This window comes from Elephantulus edwardii, unplaced genomic scaffold (genome assembly GCF_000299155.1).
Source record: "Elephantulus edwardii isolate Elephantulus edwardi_28Jun2011 unplaced genomic scaffold, EleEdw1.0 scaffold00099, whole genome shotgun sequence".
NCBI lineage: Eukaryota > Metazoa > Chordata > Mammalia > Macroscelidea > Macroscelididae > Elephantulus > Elephantulus edwardii.
Window position 1 is genome coordinate 13060835 of NW_006399849.1, and position 18653 is coordinate 13079487.

At 38.1% G+C, this 18653-nt stretch overlaps 1 protein-coding gene across 1 annotated transcript in view; it reads right to left on the reverse strand.

Moving 5' to 3' along the window:
* The window catches only part of LOC102870420 (probable ATP-dependent RNA helicase DDX4-like), a gene marked incomplete at its 5' end in the record, with an annotated part of 114284 nt that overhangs the window by 55776 nt on the left and 39855 nt on the right, over window positions 1-18653 (reverse strand). The window contains 6 exons of the mRNA XM_006891544.1: window positions 2278-2432; window positions 9588-9740; window positions 10300-10442; window positions 10647-10691; window positions 10796-10843; window positions 15959-16000. Of these exons, the coding sequence (XP_006891606.1) occupies window positions 2278-2432; window positions 9588-9740; window positions 10300-10442; window positions 10647-10691; window positions 10796-10843; window positions 15959-16000 (586 nt within the window). The remainder of the gene's footprint in view (window positions 1-2277; window positions 2433-9587; window positions 9741-10299; window positions 10443-10646; window positions 10692-10795; window positions 10844-15958; window positions 16001-18653) is intronic.

Below are 18653 nucleotides of genomic sequence, written 5' to 3' on the forward strand. Positions count from 1 at the left end.
ATAGAAATTACTGAAGTAGAGGAAAAATATTTTGCATAGAAACAATTACTCTAAAGGACTAGTCAATCACATGAACTTCAACCTGAATTACTACCCAGAAACCAGAAAACTGGATAGTGCTCAGCTACCAATGCTGACTATTCTAAAGTGATTATAGTAGGCTCTAGACAGGGCAGGGCAGAAATGTGAAATAAAACTCAAAATCAATAACATGACCAAGCTTGTTCATCTAACAGAGATGGGAGGGGGGACACCAAAGACTGTAACTTTTTGAGTCTGGAACTAATGCACTTTGGTTGCTCAACTTTTTAGCTCAACGACAGACATGTTTACAAGAAAACAGTAGTGCTAGAGAGTACTTAGTCCTTACAAAATCAGAAGTGTAACAGTAAACTAGAGAGAAAGCTCAGGGAGGGAGAGGGATAAGAAAGAAGAGTAGAGTGAAACAAGAATGACAGGTAGGAAATGGGAAGAGTGCTGTTACAACACAGGAATTTTAATCAAAGCCATAAAAAAATGTGTATGAATAACTGAATAGAAAGTCAACAGCTCTGTTAATGTCAAAGTACAGAAGAGTATTGAGAATACCATGGACTGCTAGGAAAACAAACAGATTTGTCCTGGAAAGGGTTAAACCGGGTGGCTCCTTGGAGGCAAGGATTTTGAGGCTCCGTCTAACATACTTTGGACATGTTGTGAGGAGAGACCGGTCCTTGGAGAAGGACATCATGCTTGGTAGGGTGGAGGGACAGCGCAGGAGAGGAAGGCCCCCTATGCGGTGGATTGATTCAGTGACTGAGATAATTGGGTTGGGAGTGTCAGAGACAGTGCGATTGGCACAGGACAGAGCGGAGTTTAGGGCTGTTGTACATAGGGTCGCTATGAGTCACAGGCGACTTGATGGCACGTAACAACAACAACATTTAATTAAGAAGATGAACATTACTTTAAAGCAGAAAGCAAGTTACTATAACATGACAATTGAGAATAAAGTAGGTTAGACTGAAAACTTTTGCAATTTTACTATTTCATGTAATTGTGAATCTAAGAATATGAAATTCTTGACAACTTCAATCATCTAATATTATATTTCTTAATGGTCTAGTTGTAAGGATTTCTGTTTTCTTGAAGCTGAGAAGAAATTCATACTGAAGGCCACAGTCTTTGAGCTTCCTTAGTATGTGCTTCAAGAAGTCTTCTTCATTTTTAGGAAGCAAGCCTGTGTCATATGCATGTGACACGCTGTTCATGAGTCTTCTCCCAATTATGAATCTACATTTAGAGTTCAGCTTCTCAAATGACTTAATCCATGAAGTAACCTCCAGGTAACTTAATCTAGGAGAAGCCAATTAAAAGTTCCTGGCAACATTCAAATATCCTCCTGGAGAGACCCGATCAAGCCTTTATATGGCTGAGATTTTGTCTGCAATTTCATGAGATCCCAAAGGAGAACCACTCAGCTAAACTACAATTCCTAATCCTCAAAGCATGAGAAAGTGACTACCATGTTAAGGAAAAAGGTTCTGAGGTCATTTGCTAAGCAGTAATAATAACTAATATAAAATATCAGCAAAGAACATGGAGAAATTGGCATTCTTATATATTATGGATAAGTTTTTTAAAAACCTTAAAATAAATCCATGTCTTTGAACATGACAAATATAAATGTTTATTACTCAAAAAGATTTAAAATATTATAAGAAACTACTAAGATGTCATTACAATTCAACTTAACACTAAATTATTGTCAACACAACTGCTCCAAAATAAGGAAACAAAAAGGATTTATACATTATTTTAAGGCTGTTAAAACTTAGTGCTTCCCTCAACAAAAAATGAAATAAAGTTGGTTGAGACTTCACAGTTACACTTAAACCTTTACCTTTCTCTGTTATCACTCTCATTTTTTAAAAAAAGAAACATATTGGGGGGGGGGAATTCAGCCTGATTATACAACAAAAAGTTTTATTATGAAATTAGGTGTTAAAAACCTTGAAAATTATTGAGAAAATATTAAGTTCATTTATTAATAACATATATTCAGAAATTATAAATATATTCATTATTTTCTTATTTTCAAATCTCAATTACCCTAATTTTAACCATATTTTTAAAATAAAAAATAAGCAGTTATAAAAGGCATGAAAAATTATTTTAACCAAGTAATGTTTTCTATGTGAGAGTATTAGTATTACTGAGTTTGTTCCAAAATAGGAAAGACAAATATCTTTCTAAAAACTATGTGTGAGCAGAAGAGAGAAATCTAAATGTACTCACCCAAAAGAAAATTTTCTAGCTTCCAAATAGATTTGGTTGATCAGTTCTCTAGTTGGTGCTACAATAATACACTCCGGTTCTTGCAGCTCTTTGAAACGACTGGCAGTTATTCCATCACGCATCATATGAGCCAAAATTGGCAAAAGAAAAGCTGCCTGAGGATTAAAAGTACGTAATTTACACATTTTAACAAAGTGTCATCTTTCTCCTATATAAATTATTCCTCATAACCTTAACAGCATTTAGTCTTCTCTCATCTTGCTGGTAAGTTCAAAATGAGAAATTAGCTTTTTATTCCAATGATTTTTTAAAATTTTATTTTATTAATTTTAATGAATAGTTAGAGATTTTGGATTTCCATTCATTCACTGTTGCACTTTTTTCTCTAACCTCTGCCCCCACCCTGTCCAGTTCATCCCTCTCTTTGAAAAGCAAAAGATAAACTTCTTCATTGGTATACAATCCCCGCCCCCTGCCCTGAATGTACTCCACTATACAACCTTAATTCTGGATTCCTGTGATAATCATATTACTCTATCATATATTGCTTTTAAACTGTTCTCTCCCTCATCTGTTTCAATTCAGTATACATAATCTATCCACTTTTTCTTAGTCTTACCCCAACCCTGATACCAGTTCCATTCTACAACAGTGGCACTATCCAGTATTTGTCTTTTTGTGACTGAGATGTTTTACTTAGCATAATGTCCTCCAGGGTCACCATTTTGAATAATAATGCTTAAGAATTTAAGTTTGCATGCTCATATTACACAATATAGGGAGCTTTTGTGGCCCAAGTGATAAGAAGGTACACTGCAATTCTGGAGGCAGTTCAAGGCCACCAGCCACTCCCCGCAAGAAGAATGGGTAATCTCCTCCCATGTGATTAACTGCCTCTAAAAACCTGCTGGAGGGTCAGCTATGGGTCTGTTTCAACTCTATGGTACACAACAACAAAAACATTACAAAATATATTTTATACATTATTAATCTTTTTCAATTAAAAAAACATTTGCAGAATCTGAATCAACAAAATGAACTTATTTCTATAAAATACTGATGTAATTTGCTAAAATAATTGAATCTTCACTCTAAATGACCCTTTTTTGAGTAATAATAAAATGATCTGTCAGAACGTAGAACCAAAATGATGCAGGCAAATGAAAATGAAGAAATGCTTTAGATTATTAAACTTACCACCACTGTTGAATATACCACTGCCAAAAAAACAGTACTAGTTTTCTCATTGAAACAACTCTAACAATAAAATCTACTTTAAAAATCAAGTTTTAAGTCATAGCATTCATGGTTTTTTTATTCCGTTTGCCTACTTCCACTCAATTCTATTATGAAAGTGAATTAAAGATTAAAATACAGGCTGTTGTTGTTTGGAGCTGTTAAGTATGACTCATAGTGACCCTATACACAGCTGATCAGAACCTATCTTGTCCTATCCTCATTATCTCTGACACACTTGAGCTGACTGCTAAAGGCACCTTGTGAATCTATCTTGTTGGGGTCTTCCTGGTTTTTGCTGACCCTCCATCTTTCCAAACATGATGCCCCTTTCCAAGGAATAGCCTTGCCTGGATACATATCGAAAGAATGAAAAGCAGCTTAGCTATCTTCGCCTCCAAGGTGCACTATGGGTGCACTTTTTACAAGTCATATTTGTTCTTTTGGCAGTCTATGGGATATTCAATACTCCTCTAATGCCACAGTTTGAAGGCATCCATTCTTCTTCGTCATCTTACTTGACTGTCCAGCTTTCAGCAGCAAAGCAAGTCACTGAAAAGACGATGCTTGAATAAGGCACACCTTACTCCTCAAACTAACATCACTGCTCCTCAGTAATATGGAGAGGTGTCTGACTGCACTTTCCCAGTGCAATGTATTTCTTGATTTCTTGTCTACTGGGAACAAGAATTTTGACTATTGATTCAAGCAAGATGAAATAACTGTTAGCTTCAATTCTTTCTTCATCTAGCATAATGTTGCTACTGGTCCTGCGAAAAATACCTTTGTTTTCTTGATGTTGAGATGTGACCCACACTAAAAGCTGTAGGGCTTGATCTTCTACATCAAGCATTTCATTTCTTCAGTTTCAGCAAGCAAAGCTGTGTCATTTGCATAACACAGGTTGTTGATGAGTCTTCTTCAAATACTGATTCAGAATTCTTCATAAAGAGTACAGCTTCATAAATTACTTGCTCAGCATACAGACTAAGTACAGAGAAGCAATACAAACTTGACACACATCCCTCCTAATTTTAAACCATGCAGTGTTCCTTGCTCTTAGGACAACTGTTTTTTGGCCTAGGTATAGGTTTCACAGGAACACAATTAAGTGTTCTGGTACTGCCTTTCTGCTCAATGTTACTCATAATTTGTGATAATTAACACAGTCAAATGTCCCTGAATAGTCAAAAAAGTATAAATAGACATTCTTCTGCTATTCTTTGCTTTCAGCCAGAATCCATCTGACATCAGCACTGAGATACCTGGTGCCACAGCCGCTTATAAAGCCAGCTTGAACTTTCATTAGTTCCCTGTCAGTGTACTGTCTAGCAATTTTTTAAAATCTTAAATAGTATTTTGCTTGCACAGGATATTAATGATATTAACTATTTCAGCATTCTGTTAAATCACATTTCCTGAGAACAGGAACAAACATGGATCTAAGCCAGGAAGCTGTCCCCCAAATTTCTTGCCAGACTAGTGAGCATGTTCTGAACTGTGTCTGTTAGATGAAACACATCAATAGGTGTTCCATCAATTCCTGGGACCTTATTTTTTTATTATTTTTTTTTCTGTCAGTGCAGCTTGAACTTCATCATTCATTACCAATGGCTCTTATTCATACAGTACTTCCTGAAAACTTTCACTGTCAACAAATCCCTTCTGGTATGGCAATTCTGTGTACTTCTTTTTCTTTTGAGGTCTCCTAGATGATTCAAGATTGTGCCCACAAGATCTATCAATTGCAATTCAAGGCTAACATTTGTTTTTCAGATTGATAAAAGCCAAACCAGTTCTTCCTGTTTTGTTCTCTGGCTCTACCTCTCCTCCCATTTTGTTAAAATATTCTGCTTTATCTTCTCAAGTTGCCCTCTGAAATCTTCTGTTCAACTCTTTTACTTCAGCATATCTTCCTTTTGTTTTGGCTGCTCAGAGCTCTAAATCAATTCTCAGAGTCTCTTCTAACATTAGAAATCTCTGGTGACCTAGTAGCAAGGATCTGCTTTACAATTCCAAAGCGACAGGTTCAAATCGCCAGCTGCTCCACAGAAGGAAAATCTCTTCTCATGTAATTGTTGCTGTTGCTGTGTGCTGTCGAGGTGGAAGTGAACCACAGCTGACCCTTTAGCAGGTTTTTAGAGGCAGTTAATCATACAAGGGGAGATTACCGTCCCCCTACAGAGCAGCTAGTGGATAAACCGCAAGTCTGCAGGATTGCAATGCAGTTTCTTACCATGCCACCAGAGCTCCTTCCCCAAGCAATTACTGCCTCCAAAAAAGCACTGGAGGGTCAGCTACGGGTCGGTTCCAAATAAATGGTACAGAACAACAACTTCTGACATATATTTTGGGTTTTTTCTTTCTTTCTTTGTAATGATCTTTTGTTTTCTTCATGGATGATCTTTGACATCATTTCATAGTTCATCTGGTCTTTGATCATCAGCATTCAATGCCCTAAAGCTGTTCTTGAGATGATTCTTAAATTCAACTGGGATAGACTCAAGATTGTATTGTGGATCCTACAGACTGGTTTTAACTCGCTTCAGCTTCAATTTAAACTTACACATGAATACTTGATGGTCTGTTCCACCACTGACCCTGGTCTGGTTTTGACTGCAAATATTGTGCTTCTCCAATGATTACTTCTGCAAACATAGCCTATCTTGATGCTTGTGTAATCCATCAGGTGAGGTCCATGTATAAAGTCACTGTTTGTGTTTTTTAAAAAGGTATTTGCTATGAATAAAACATTGAGCTCACAAAACCTGATCATTGATCTCCAGGCTCATCACTTTCACAGAGTCCATACTTTTTGATCATCATTTCCTCCTTAATTGTTTCTAACTTTTGCAATTTCAGGCACCAGTAATAACTAATGCAATTCGATTGCATATTTGGTCAATTTCAGAGGCAGAAATTAGAAGAAAGCCTCAATCTCTTATTCGCTGGCTTTAGTTGTTGGTACATATATTTGAGTAACAGTTGTATTAACAGGTCTTCCTAGCACGTGTATGGATAGTATCCTATCACTCACAGGATTGTACTTTAGGATAGACTTTTAAACTGCCTTTTTAACTATGAAAGCAACACCATTTTTCCTTCATTTTTCATTAGTGTAGTAGATCACGTGGTACCTTATTCAAAGTAGCCATGCTTATCCATCTCAGTTCACTGATGCCTACAACGTCAATCTTCATAAAATACAGATCGCTTATGTTCTAGGAAGTAAGATGTCTTGTGATTTGGGTGTTGTGTGAATACTATGCTGTACAAAAGCATTTCCTATACAATCTGTAGTTGTTAAGTGCTGCTGAATCACAATCGACTCATAGCTGACCCTTCCAGGGGATTTTCAGAGGCTGTAAATAGCATGTGAGGAAAATACCTATCTTTCTCCTGTGCAGCAGCTGGTGGATTCAAGTCCCTTGTCTTAGAATTGGCAATGCAGAACTCTTGAATCTGTAGTTATGTCTCTGTAAAGTCTAGTATATTAAAACCTTATGGGAACTCATTAAGAAAGAAGTCTGAGCATTGTATACACTAGATACAAGAAGGAAAACTTGATCAGGTCTTTGTACAAATTCAAACACTGAAACAAGACCTGCGAGTAGAGAGGGAACTGTGGGAACTAGGTATACAGGTGCCACAAAGGTACAACTGTTGACAAGTAAATGAAGACAGAACGGAGAGTAGGCACAGCAACAGGAACTGCAGGAGTTGGGATGTGACCCGGAGTAACATTGCACATTCATTCTAAAAGCCCAAGTCTTTGAAACCCACAAACATTTAAAACCTAGGAAGAAATTATTAATAAAAGGAGAGCTGCTTTTCCTTTAAGAGAAAATACATTCTGTGGAGTCACTGGTCTATCAGGGCTCAGAGTGTGGCAGAATAAATGTTAAATGGTGTATACAGTTCTTACTAACCAGGACTCCATGATCCTGAAAATTATATTCTTAAAGACTTATCTCACAGAATTATATTTAAAAAAACATTTAACAAGTAAACCACCTAAATTAAATTAGTTCTACTATAAGCCTGGTCTCACCAGAGTTCTTTAACAATAAGCAAAATCAGAGATTATTTTATACCATGGACTGGTTGTAATAATTCTTTATTCTACACTCCAAATGTTAAGAAGCTATTTTCATAGAAATTATTTCTTAGTGTTTTATACCTACTACTCTAATCTTCAAATGCCTTGTTTTAATACTACATGTTTTAGAAGTGGTGGAACACACTTAACAATAGACTTGTTGTTGTGTACTATAGAGCTGGAACCGATCTACAGCTGACCCTTTGGGGTTTTCAGATGCACTTAATCACACCAGAGGAGACTACCCATTCTTCTCTCGAGGAATGGCTGGTGGCCTTGAACCATATGCCTTTGAGATTGAAGCACAGCTTCTTGAACCTGAAGTCAACAGAGTTTCAACATCTACAAACTATAAAGCACCCTACTGTTGTTGTTATGTGCTGTCAAGTTGTGTGCGGCTCAAAGTGACCCTATGTACAATAGCCCTAAACTCTGCTCTGTCCTGTGCCAATCGCACTGTCTCTGACACTCCCATCTCCATTATCCCAGTCACAGAATCAATCCACCTTCCCCTCTTGCACCATCCCTCTGCTCTCCCAAGCATGATGTCCTTCTCCAAGGACCAGTCTCTCCTCACAACATGTCCAAAGTATGTTAGATGGAGCCTCAGAATCCTTGCCTCCAAGGAGCCACCCAGTTTAACCCTTTCCAGGATGAAACTGTTTGTTTTCCTAGCAGTCCATGGTACTCTCAATACTCTTCTCCAGCACCACAGCTCAAAGGTATCAATTCTCCTTCTATCCTCCCTGGTCATTGTCCAACTCTCTGATGCATAACAAGTGATTGTGAAGACCATGGCCTGTAACAAACGCACCTTAGTCTCCAGAGAGATACCATTGCTCTTCAGTACTTTGGAGAGGTCCCTAACAGCAGACTTTCCCACGGCAATGCGCCTTTTAATTTCCTGGCTACTGGTGCCAAGAGTGTTGACTGTGGAGCCAAGTAAACTAAAGCTGTGAACAATCTCAATCTCTTCACCATCCATCCTGATGCTGCCAATTGGTCCAGTGGTGAGAATCTTTGTCTTCTTGACATTGAGCCTCAATCCATATTGTAGGCTGCAGTCCTTGACCCTCTGCAGCAGGTGCTTCAGGTCCTCCTCAGTTTCAGCAAGCAGAGTAGTTGTGATCTGTGCAATGCAGATTGTTGATAAATCATCCACCTATCTTGACCCCACGTTTCTCCTCATAGAGTCCAGCCTCCTGGATAATCTGTTCTGCATATAGGTTGAAAAAGTATGGAGATAGGATGCATCCCTGGCGTACGCCCTTCCCAATTTTGAACCATTCTGACAACTGCCTCCTGGTCCAAATATAGGATTCACATTAAAATGATCAAGTGTTCTGGGATTCCCATTCTTCTCAGAGTCAGCCACAGTTTGTTATGGTCCACACAGTCAAACACCTTTGCATAGTCAATGAAACACAGATAGACATTCCTCTGGTATGCTCTGCTTTCAGCTAAAATCCATCTAACATCAGCTACAATATCCCTAGTACCATGAACCCTTCTAAGCCCACCCTGGACTTCTGGTAGTTCTCTGGTGATGTGCTGTTCCAATCGTTTTTTGATATCTTCAGCAGAATCTTGCTTGCATGTGAAATCAATGAGATTGTTCTACAGTTTCCACACTCTGTTGGGGCACCTTTCTTTGAGATGGGAACAAATTCTCTTCCAGTCAGTTGGCCAAGTGGGTGTTCTCCAGATTTCTTGGCAAAACTTGGTGAGCACGTCCAGGGCAACATCTGTTAGCTGAAATATGTAAAGCACCCTAGTGGCTGTTAAAAAATCCTTTATTCAGAAGTACAAAAATCTCAGTAACTTTAGAAATTGGGGGAGAAAGCAAGAATATTTACGGTAATTTACTGTAGCCCTTTAAAAAACCTTTCCAACAGATTCAAGCTATTCAAGAGTCCAAGTTCAAGAAATTAACAATTTGAACACAAGGCAGGATGCAGACAGGAAAATAACTTACAGTCTTCCCAGATCCTGTCTGAGCACAAGCCATCAAATCTCGTCCTGCTAGTATAATAGGAATACTGTATTTCTGCACTGGTGTAAGCTTTGTATATCCAGCCTTAGCAATGTTGTTATTCAGTGTTTGACAGAGATTAGCTTCTTCAAAAGTCTAAAAAGGAAAAGGGTAAAAGGCATTGACTAAATATCAGGTGTATTATTTCATGTCAATGACTTTCAAGGTTAGTTACAATTTACATAATAAAGTCACTTTTCCTATATGCTCCCACTTAAAAATAAATATCCAGTATCCATATAGTATTACTAAGAGAATTAAGAATATTTACTGTATAGATAACAGATCTAGAAATGTAAAGACGTTCTACTATCTAAATACTTATGAGTTATTAGTAATTCAGATAATTAACAGTGCCTCATGATAGGTAAAAACGCTAACTGAAAACAGAGGGTTACATCTTGGAAAATTACTTCCCTAGGACACACTTTTTCATATACTCAGGAAACAAACAATTAAAATATCTAAGGAAGAGATGCTTTATAGTAAATTTTAATAAAGTTCTCTTCCTTCTACTGGAAAGTAGAAATGGAAGAGAACATAATAACCTTACTTTAGAAGACAGACCTACATTTGTTAATAGAAGCTACAAGCAATATTATATACAGAAGAGTTAAAGTTCACAACATAGTCAATACAAAATTTTTACACTGACCAAAACTGCTGGTGGTGCATCATGTCCAGATACTTCCACAAGAATAGTATCATATTTGTCAAAGTTTATGCCTGTCTGGTAATGTGCAAAGATGGAGTCTTCATCTTCAGGTGGAGGAGGTGGTATGTAAGTAACTTTTGGTCCTTCAAATTTAAACAAAATTTTAAAAACTTTACAAAGAGTAAAATAAAACTGAATAGAGAAAACAGACAAAATATAAAGTACTCTGTATTTTTCCATTACTTACCATTTAAGTTTTTACTATTCAAATAAATGATTATTTACTTAAGTATTCTGGATTGTTATTGAAATATACAATTGTGTGAATTACACCAATATTTCTATACCTTGAATATCACCAATATCTCCTTCAGCTTCAGATTTCCAAGAATCTTAAATAGAAATAAAATGAGTAACAAAAGTTGAATATTTTTACATTTAAGAGTAAAAGAATTCTCATTATAAAATGAAATATTTTAGCAAAAACAAAACTTACTCTTTCCAGAGCCTGTTATTACTTCTTCATTTAAACCTTTATAACCACCTATTAGAGAATCCAAAGTGTCAGTAAGCCAAAACATAGGGCCATTCATATTTTAGTTTTCATTACATATTTTTTATTATTAATTTTAATCAAAGTTTATAGAGACTTTGGATTTCTATTCATTCATTGTTGCACTTTTCTCCCTGTCCAACCCTCCCCCCCTTCATTACTTATTTTTAAAGAGGATAAGTTCTAAAGTTTCTTCTTATAAATGACAGTTAACTAATCAACTCACCAACTTTTAAGTTCTCTGGATATTCAGAAGTGTCTTTGGGTGGTGCAGCTCACACACTAACATGCTAACCAAGAAGAACTTCTAAAGAAAGGGCTGGTGATCTACTTCTGGAAAATCAGGGACTAAAAACCCCTATGAAGTAAGTACAGCTTTCCTCTGACACACTTGGGATTCACATCAGTTTAAATCAATTCAACGATGACTAGTAGTATTCATTCTTTTGCTTTTATCTAAACTAGACTATTGCATTTCCTACTTTATGCTTAAGCTATAATGCTTTTCCCTAATAAGCAAAAGTAATGTATTTTCTAAACTGAACTTGAAAATCTACCTATGTGTGGAGTCCTCAAGACAGCCCAAGTTTGCCCTATAGAGTAGTGAGAGAAGATCTTCACCCTGAAACCCACAGCATCCCTTTCCAGCAGGAAGTAGCTAAAAGAATACACCACCCCCTTTTCCTTATGAATCAGGGTGAAGTCTCTCTCAAGGAGGAGTGATAGGGAATGGTAAAGGACACACTGACAAAGGAGATTAATCAGAACTGGCTTTGACAAGCACTGTGGCAATTGGACAATTAAAACAGACTTTCAAGGGGGGAAAAAAAAGAAGAACGAACTGGGGAGGAGGGTAGAGAAAATAGTGCAAAAATGAATGAATGAAAATCCAAAATCTCTGTAAATATTCATCAACATTAATAAAATTTAATAATTAAAAAAATGGGGGGAAAAAGACAGCCCAGGTTTGATAATTCACTAGAAGACATAACAGGACTCATAGCTATGATTATAATGAAAGAATGGAAATCAAAACTAGCAAAGGTCCACAACAGATTCAGGAAAAAATAGAAAAAATGTACAACAAAATTAAAACATTCAACAACTGTGATCTTATGGGTCCAAAAAATACTGGTGGAACTTTTAAGACTATAGTCCTCCACCACCCTCCGAACTTAAAAACACCCTCAATTCCCTGGCACCACTTTAAATTAAACAATATGTAGACCTGTAAGATGAAAATGAAAACAAGTGCACAAGAACAAAAATATGATCTTGAGTCTATCTCTGTGAATTTTTTAAATCTCATTTTAACTTAAAAATCATTTTAAGAATAGGTGTCAGGCACTGAACACCAATGATAGAAGACTAGATAAGTTATGGGATGACATAAGGGTATCATCCATGAAGAGGTTAAGAGATCATTACAAAGAGTGAAGAGGAAAGAAAAAAACAAAAAGGAATCTTAACAGAGCAGCAAATAACAAATGTCTATTTATGTTTTCTTGACTATGCAAAAGCATTTGACTGTGTGGATTACAACAAACTGTGGCTGACTCTGAGAAGAATGGAAATCCCAGAACGCTTGATTGTGTTTATGCAAAACCTACACTTGAACCAGGAGGCACTCATCAGAACAAGGCAAACAAACACTGCATGGTTAAAAATTGGGAAGGGTGTGTGCCTGGGATGTGTCCTATCCCCATACTTTTTCAATCTATATGCAAAACAGATTATCCAGGAGGCTGAGCATTATGAGGAGAAACGTGGCATCAGGATTGCAGAAGACTCACTGACAATCTGCGTTGTACAGATGACACAACCTTGCTTGCTGAAACTGAGGAGGACCTGAAGTGCTTGCTGCAGAAGGTCAAGGACTGCAACCTTCACTATGGATTGAAGCTCAACATCAAGAAAACAAAAATTCTCACCATTGGGCCAAATGGCAGCATCATGATAGGATGGTGAAGAGACTGAGATTTGTTAAGGGCTTTAGTTTGCTTGGCTCCACAGTCAACACTCTTGTTACCAACAGCAGCCAGGAAATTAAAAGATGCATTGCATTGGGAAAGTCTGCTGTCAGAGGCCTCTCTAAAATACTGAACAACAATGATGTCAGTCTGGAGACTAAGGTGCGCCTTGATCCAGGCTATAGCCTTTGCAATTACTTGCTATACAGCAGAAGGATGGACAATGACTAGGGATGATAGAAGGAGAGTTGATGCTTTTGCGCTGTGATACTGGAGAAGAATACTAAATATACCAAGGACTGCTAGGAGAACAAACAGGCGACTCAACAACATAACAATAACAACAAAAATGCACCAAATGACAGAGCTGCAAAATATACAAAGCAAACATTAACAAAACTGAAAAAAAGAAATAGACAATACTATGATAGTAGTGTTATGTTGTTAAGTGCCATCAAGTCATAGATGACTCACGCATAGCAAACCTATGAACGTAAGACCTGAATACTTGTATAACTTTTACCGTTTTTCTAAGTTCATAGAGTTTTCAGAGGCAAGCCATTTCAGAAGTGGATGCCTCTTCCAAGCCTGTTTTAATATGGGAGCTCCACCAAACACTGTCCACCATGGGTAACCATTATTGCATTTGACACATCAGTGTCACAGTGTTTAGCATCACATCAATCACAACAACAGTAGTAGGAGACTTTAATAGTAGAATTCAATAAGGGATTTCTATCTAGAATTTATTAAATACTAGAGCACCACAACAAGATAAAGGTAAACAAACCAATTACAAAATGGACACAGGTTATGAACAAACATTTCACTAAAGAAGACATTCAGATGGCAAACACACACGAAGAAATGTTCAATATCCCTAGCTCTAAGAGATGCAAATCAAAACAACTATGAGATATCATCTCACCCCAGTTAGAATAGCAAAATTCAACAGAGCAGCAAACAACAAATGCTGGCGAGGATGTAGTCAAACTGGAACCCTTATTCACTGTTGGTGGGAGCATGTAATGGTGCAACCACTATGGATGGCAGTATGGCACTTTTTCAAAAAGTTGGAAACAGAAATACCATTTGACCCAACAATTCCACTACTGAGAATATACCCTAAAAAAAGCCAGAACTGCCACCCAAGTAGATACATGCACACCCATGTTTACTGCTGCTTAGCAGAGTTGGAAACAACCCAAGTGTCTATCAACAAATGGATACAGAAGCTATAGTATATTCACATGATGAAATATTATGCATCAATGAAAAACAAAAACATCATGAAATACTGAACAAAACTGGTGACCCTGGAGGACTAGGGAGAAAAATGTGCAACAATAAATGAATGGAAATTCAAGTTCTCAGTAAACTTTCATTAAAATAACAATAAAAAATTACTATTTTTTTTAAAAGAACAGATGCCTTTGAACTGCGAGTTTGGAGAAGAGTACTGAATATCCCATGGACTGTTAGAAAAGAAAGCAAGTATGTCATGGAGAAAGTGCAACAAGGGTGCTCCTGAGTCCCGATGGTGAAATTTTACCCAACATACTTTGGCATGTTGTCAAGAGGGGCCAGTCCTCAGAAAAGGACAACATGCTGGGAAATAGGGAGAATCCGAGAAAGGGATGAAGACTCTCAACAAAATGGGACTGACACAGTGACTTTAGCAATAGTGTCACACTTAACAGATTATGAGGATGAGGCAGAATAGGGCAGTTCATAGGGTTGTTATGATTCTTAGTCAATGCAATGGCACCGAAAAACAATAATAATGTGTAACAATTTGACATAGGGGTTCCCCTGTCTTGAAATATTTTCCAGTGGGTATTTATGGAAGACATGCTTAACATTCATTTTTATACTGAAGAATACGGGAAACAAGGAAGCAGAAAATCAATTCAAGGAAGCTATTACTTAGAATATTGTCACATTAGTACTGACAATCTTTTAAAGAAGCCAAACAAATTTTATTAATTTTACTAGTCTAGAAACATCTTAAGTTTTCTATGATATTGACAACATTTTTAGAACATAAGTAGGGTGCACATGTGTCGGTGAACATGTATATATCACATCTTTTAGATCAAAGGACAAAAAAAATCTCATAATAAAGAAAAAGCAGACCACTATTAATAAAGTATCTGTAAAGACAGATATATCCCTATCATTAGCAAATTTATTTCACTATTGTATTACTTATTTATCTAAGTTATTTATTGGCAGACTTTATACCATTTGTAGTTGTCACAAATTAAGGTTCAGTGATTGATTGTCCTTGTATTAAGTAAATATATGTGAAGGACAGAATTCCTACAACAGAATTACTAAACAGAAGATTATGAAGTAACTCTCCTCTCAGGCTCTCCAAGTTCTTCACCATGTATGAAAAGTATTACCAGTTATCTTTAACGTCAAAAATTAAATTGTCATCTGCAACTCATAGCAACCCTATGTACAACAGCTCTGAAGCATGCCCTGCCCTGAGCCTGTCTCACTAATTCGACACAACTAACCTCATTGCTCCAGTCACTGTATCAATCCATCTCATCCAGGGTCTTCCTCTCCTGCACTGTCCTTCCTCCATTCCAAGCATGATGTCCTTCTCCAAGGACTGGTCCCCTCATGGTCACATACCCAAAGTATATGACATAGAGCTTCAATATCCTTCCCTTCATGGAGAAGCTTCATTTCACCTTCTCTAAGTCACAGTTACTTGTCTTCTTAGTGGTCCATGCTATATTCAAGACTCTTCTCCAGCAATATAACTCAAATGCATTGATTCTCTCCTCCCATCCTTAGTCACTGTCTAGCTCTCTAAGGCATAGCAAGAAATTGCTAAGACCATGGCCTGGATCAGGTGCACCTTAAGTCTCTAGACTGACACTGTTGCTTTTTAGTACTCTGGAGAGGTCCCGGATATTCCTGGCAGAAGATATTCCCAGAGCAATTAATCTTTTGATGTCCTGACTGCTGATGTTAACTGACTGTGGAGCTGAGCAAGCTGTAATTGCTGCAATCCCAATCACTTCTCCATTTATTGCCGCCAATTGTCCCAGTGGTGAAAATTTTTGTCTTCTTGATATTGAACTTACCTTAATTACTTGTAAGTAAATAAACAACTCACCTCGTGCACTTCCACTTCTGCTTTGGAAAGTGTCACCATTACCTGTAAGGTATTGATTTGTAAAATACAAAGTTCTCCTTGAGACAATAAACCATAAAGCTACTTATATTCAACCACTGAATAATTATTAAGGAATCCTTCTTTCTTACCTTATCAGTGTCTCATTTTAGATTTAATTTAAATAGTTTCATTTATTAAAAACGGCATTATTTTTTTTAAATTTTCTCACAAATACTTTCCCTTTAGAATTCTCTGAAGTGTCATTTTCTTCCTCCAATTAAGAGCATACTTCACGTTTCAAATGGGTAGTTGTTTCTGTTGTTGTCAGATGCCATCAAGAATGACTCATAGTGACCCTGAGAACTCCGCCACCAGACAGGCCAGGAAGAGACCTGGGAAGAGCAACAGCCAGCCAGCCACCCACCGCGGAACTCCAGAGGAGCAAAGACTACCCGCCACTGTGTGAGCCCCCTGCAGCCCACACCTGTGTGACCCCCAACACACAGGGTGCTGCTGCATAAACCCCCAGCAGCACCCAAGCCCCGCCCCCACCTCTTGGTGATAGTGTCCAAGCCCTGCGCTCCTTACCCCCCTAGTCTCTTGCTTTCCTCCCCTTTCCGCACCCCCCTTGCAGCTCTACAACCATGCACCTCAGCCCCACCACAGCCCTGTGACCTCAGGGCACCACCGCAGATCCAGCTATCACCTGGAGCTATCAGCCGAGCTGTTGTGTAACTAATCTGGCAGGAGAAAGGCCGGTAGGATCTTAGCTGTGTTTACTGGGGCATTGCTGATTATATGGGAGAGTACCTAAGGGCGTGCCCACTGGTGGGGAATTTGGCCTAGCTCTCTTGGACTACACCAACTGCCCAAAACAAGCCAGCCAGCTGGCTTCTGTGAACTCTGCAGACCAGCCAGAGGCTAGTGGGTTGGTGGGAATGTGACCTTGACTTTTCAGATCCTGTCAGATCCAGGACCCTGCTGGAGCAAGGGCTGTGGTGTGAGGACACCTGCGTAAGTGCCACCAGGCAGGGAACACTGAGAAAACCACTGGGTAGGAAACAGACAGCAGGAATTTGAGTAAGGACCCTAGTCATGAGCACACTGAGACAGCAGAGGTTTGAGCAAGGTCCTCCAAGTGATTGACCTGCCCTTGCGATCACCCAACACTTTCCCTGCCTCACCCCATTTGGCTCCACCCCAGTGCCTACACGTCTGGGCAATCAACTTGCCTTTAAACGGGAGCACCTTGACCTGTTTTAGCAACAAGAGATTGCCCTAGCAGGTGCTGAACTGACATTTTTCTGAAGTCATAAAGTCCGAGAAATGCACAAGTTTGGTAGCTACCCATCTGATCTCAAGAGTATTGTCTTCAGACCAAGAACACATACCAATGTCTCAAAGAAAGCAAACTATCCCACATAATACACAAGAGCAAAGCAAGATGTCACTCACAAAGGGCGACACAATAGCAGCAGATACCCTGAAGCCAGAAAGTCTCATGGAATTTTCTGACACAGAATTTAAAAGAGGAGCGACTGAATATATCCAATGGATGAAAGACAAACTTGATGAATTACAGGATGCTACAAGCAAAGACCAGGAGGAGTTTAAAAAAAAATAACAACACACAATGCAAAACATTGCAGAGAAAACAAATAAGGCATTAGCGGCACTGGAAAAACAAGAATCCACCATTCAAAATATAAATGTTTCAGAGGCCGTCAACATGATGGAGGGACATATGATAAGAGGTGATGAGATGGAACACAGAATCAGTGAAATTGAGGACAAAATTGTCACCACTGGTCTGCTAGAGCAAAAAGCAGACTCAAAAAAAGAAGGAAAAAGAAGAAAACCTAAGAATAATGTGGGACACCATCAAGAAAAATAACATGCACATCACTGAAATCCCAGAAAAGGAAGAAGCAAGTAAAGGCACTGAAAAAGTTGTGGAAGAATTACTAGAAGAAAACTTCCCAGACATAATGAAGAATGAGAGAACATATATTCAGGAAGCTCAGCGAACACCATATAGATTCAACCCCAAAAGAAAAACTTCAAGGCATATCATAGTTAAATTTGCCAGTACCAAAGATAAGGAGAGAATCCTGAAAGCAGCAAGGGAGAAACAAAGAGTAACCTATAAGGGAGAACAGATAAGATTAAGTGCCAATTTCTCAGCGAAACTACGCAGGCAAGAAGAGAGTGGAAGGACATATATCAAACACTCAAAGAACACCACTGTAAACCAAGAATATTGTACCCAGCAAAATTATCCATCAAATATGAAGAACAGATCAAGATATTCCCCAAATAGCAAAACCTAAGAGAGTTTGTAAAAACAAGACCAGCACTGCTGGAGAGACTCAGAGATGTCCTTCTTATAGATATACCACAGAAAGCTCCATGGTCCAAAGTAACTAGCAACAAACACCACCAAAAAAGAACTCAACACAATGATAGCAATAATACCTAGCCTCTCAATAGTCACATTGAACGTGAATGGTTTAAATGCACTGCTGAAGAGAAGAGAGTAGCAGATTTGATAAAAAAACAAAATCCATCAATATGCTGTCTACAAGAGACACACCTGAAAAATGAAGATAAAGACAGGCTAAAAATAAAAGGGTGGGGAAAAATATACCAAGCAAATGGCAACCAGAAAAAAGCAGGAGTAGCCATATTAATCTCT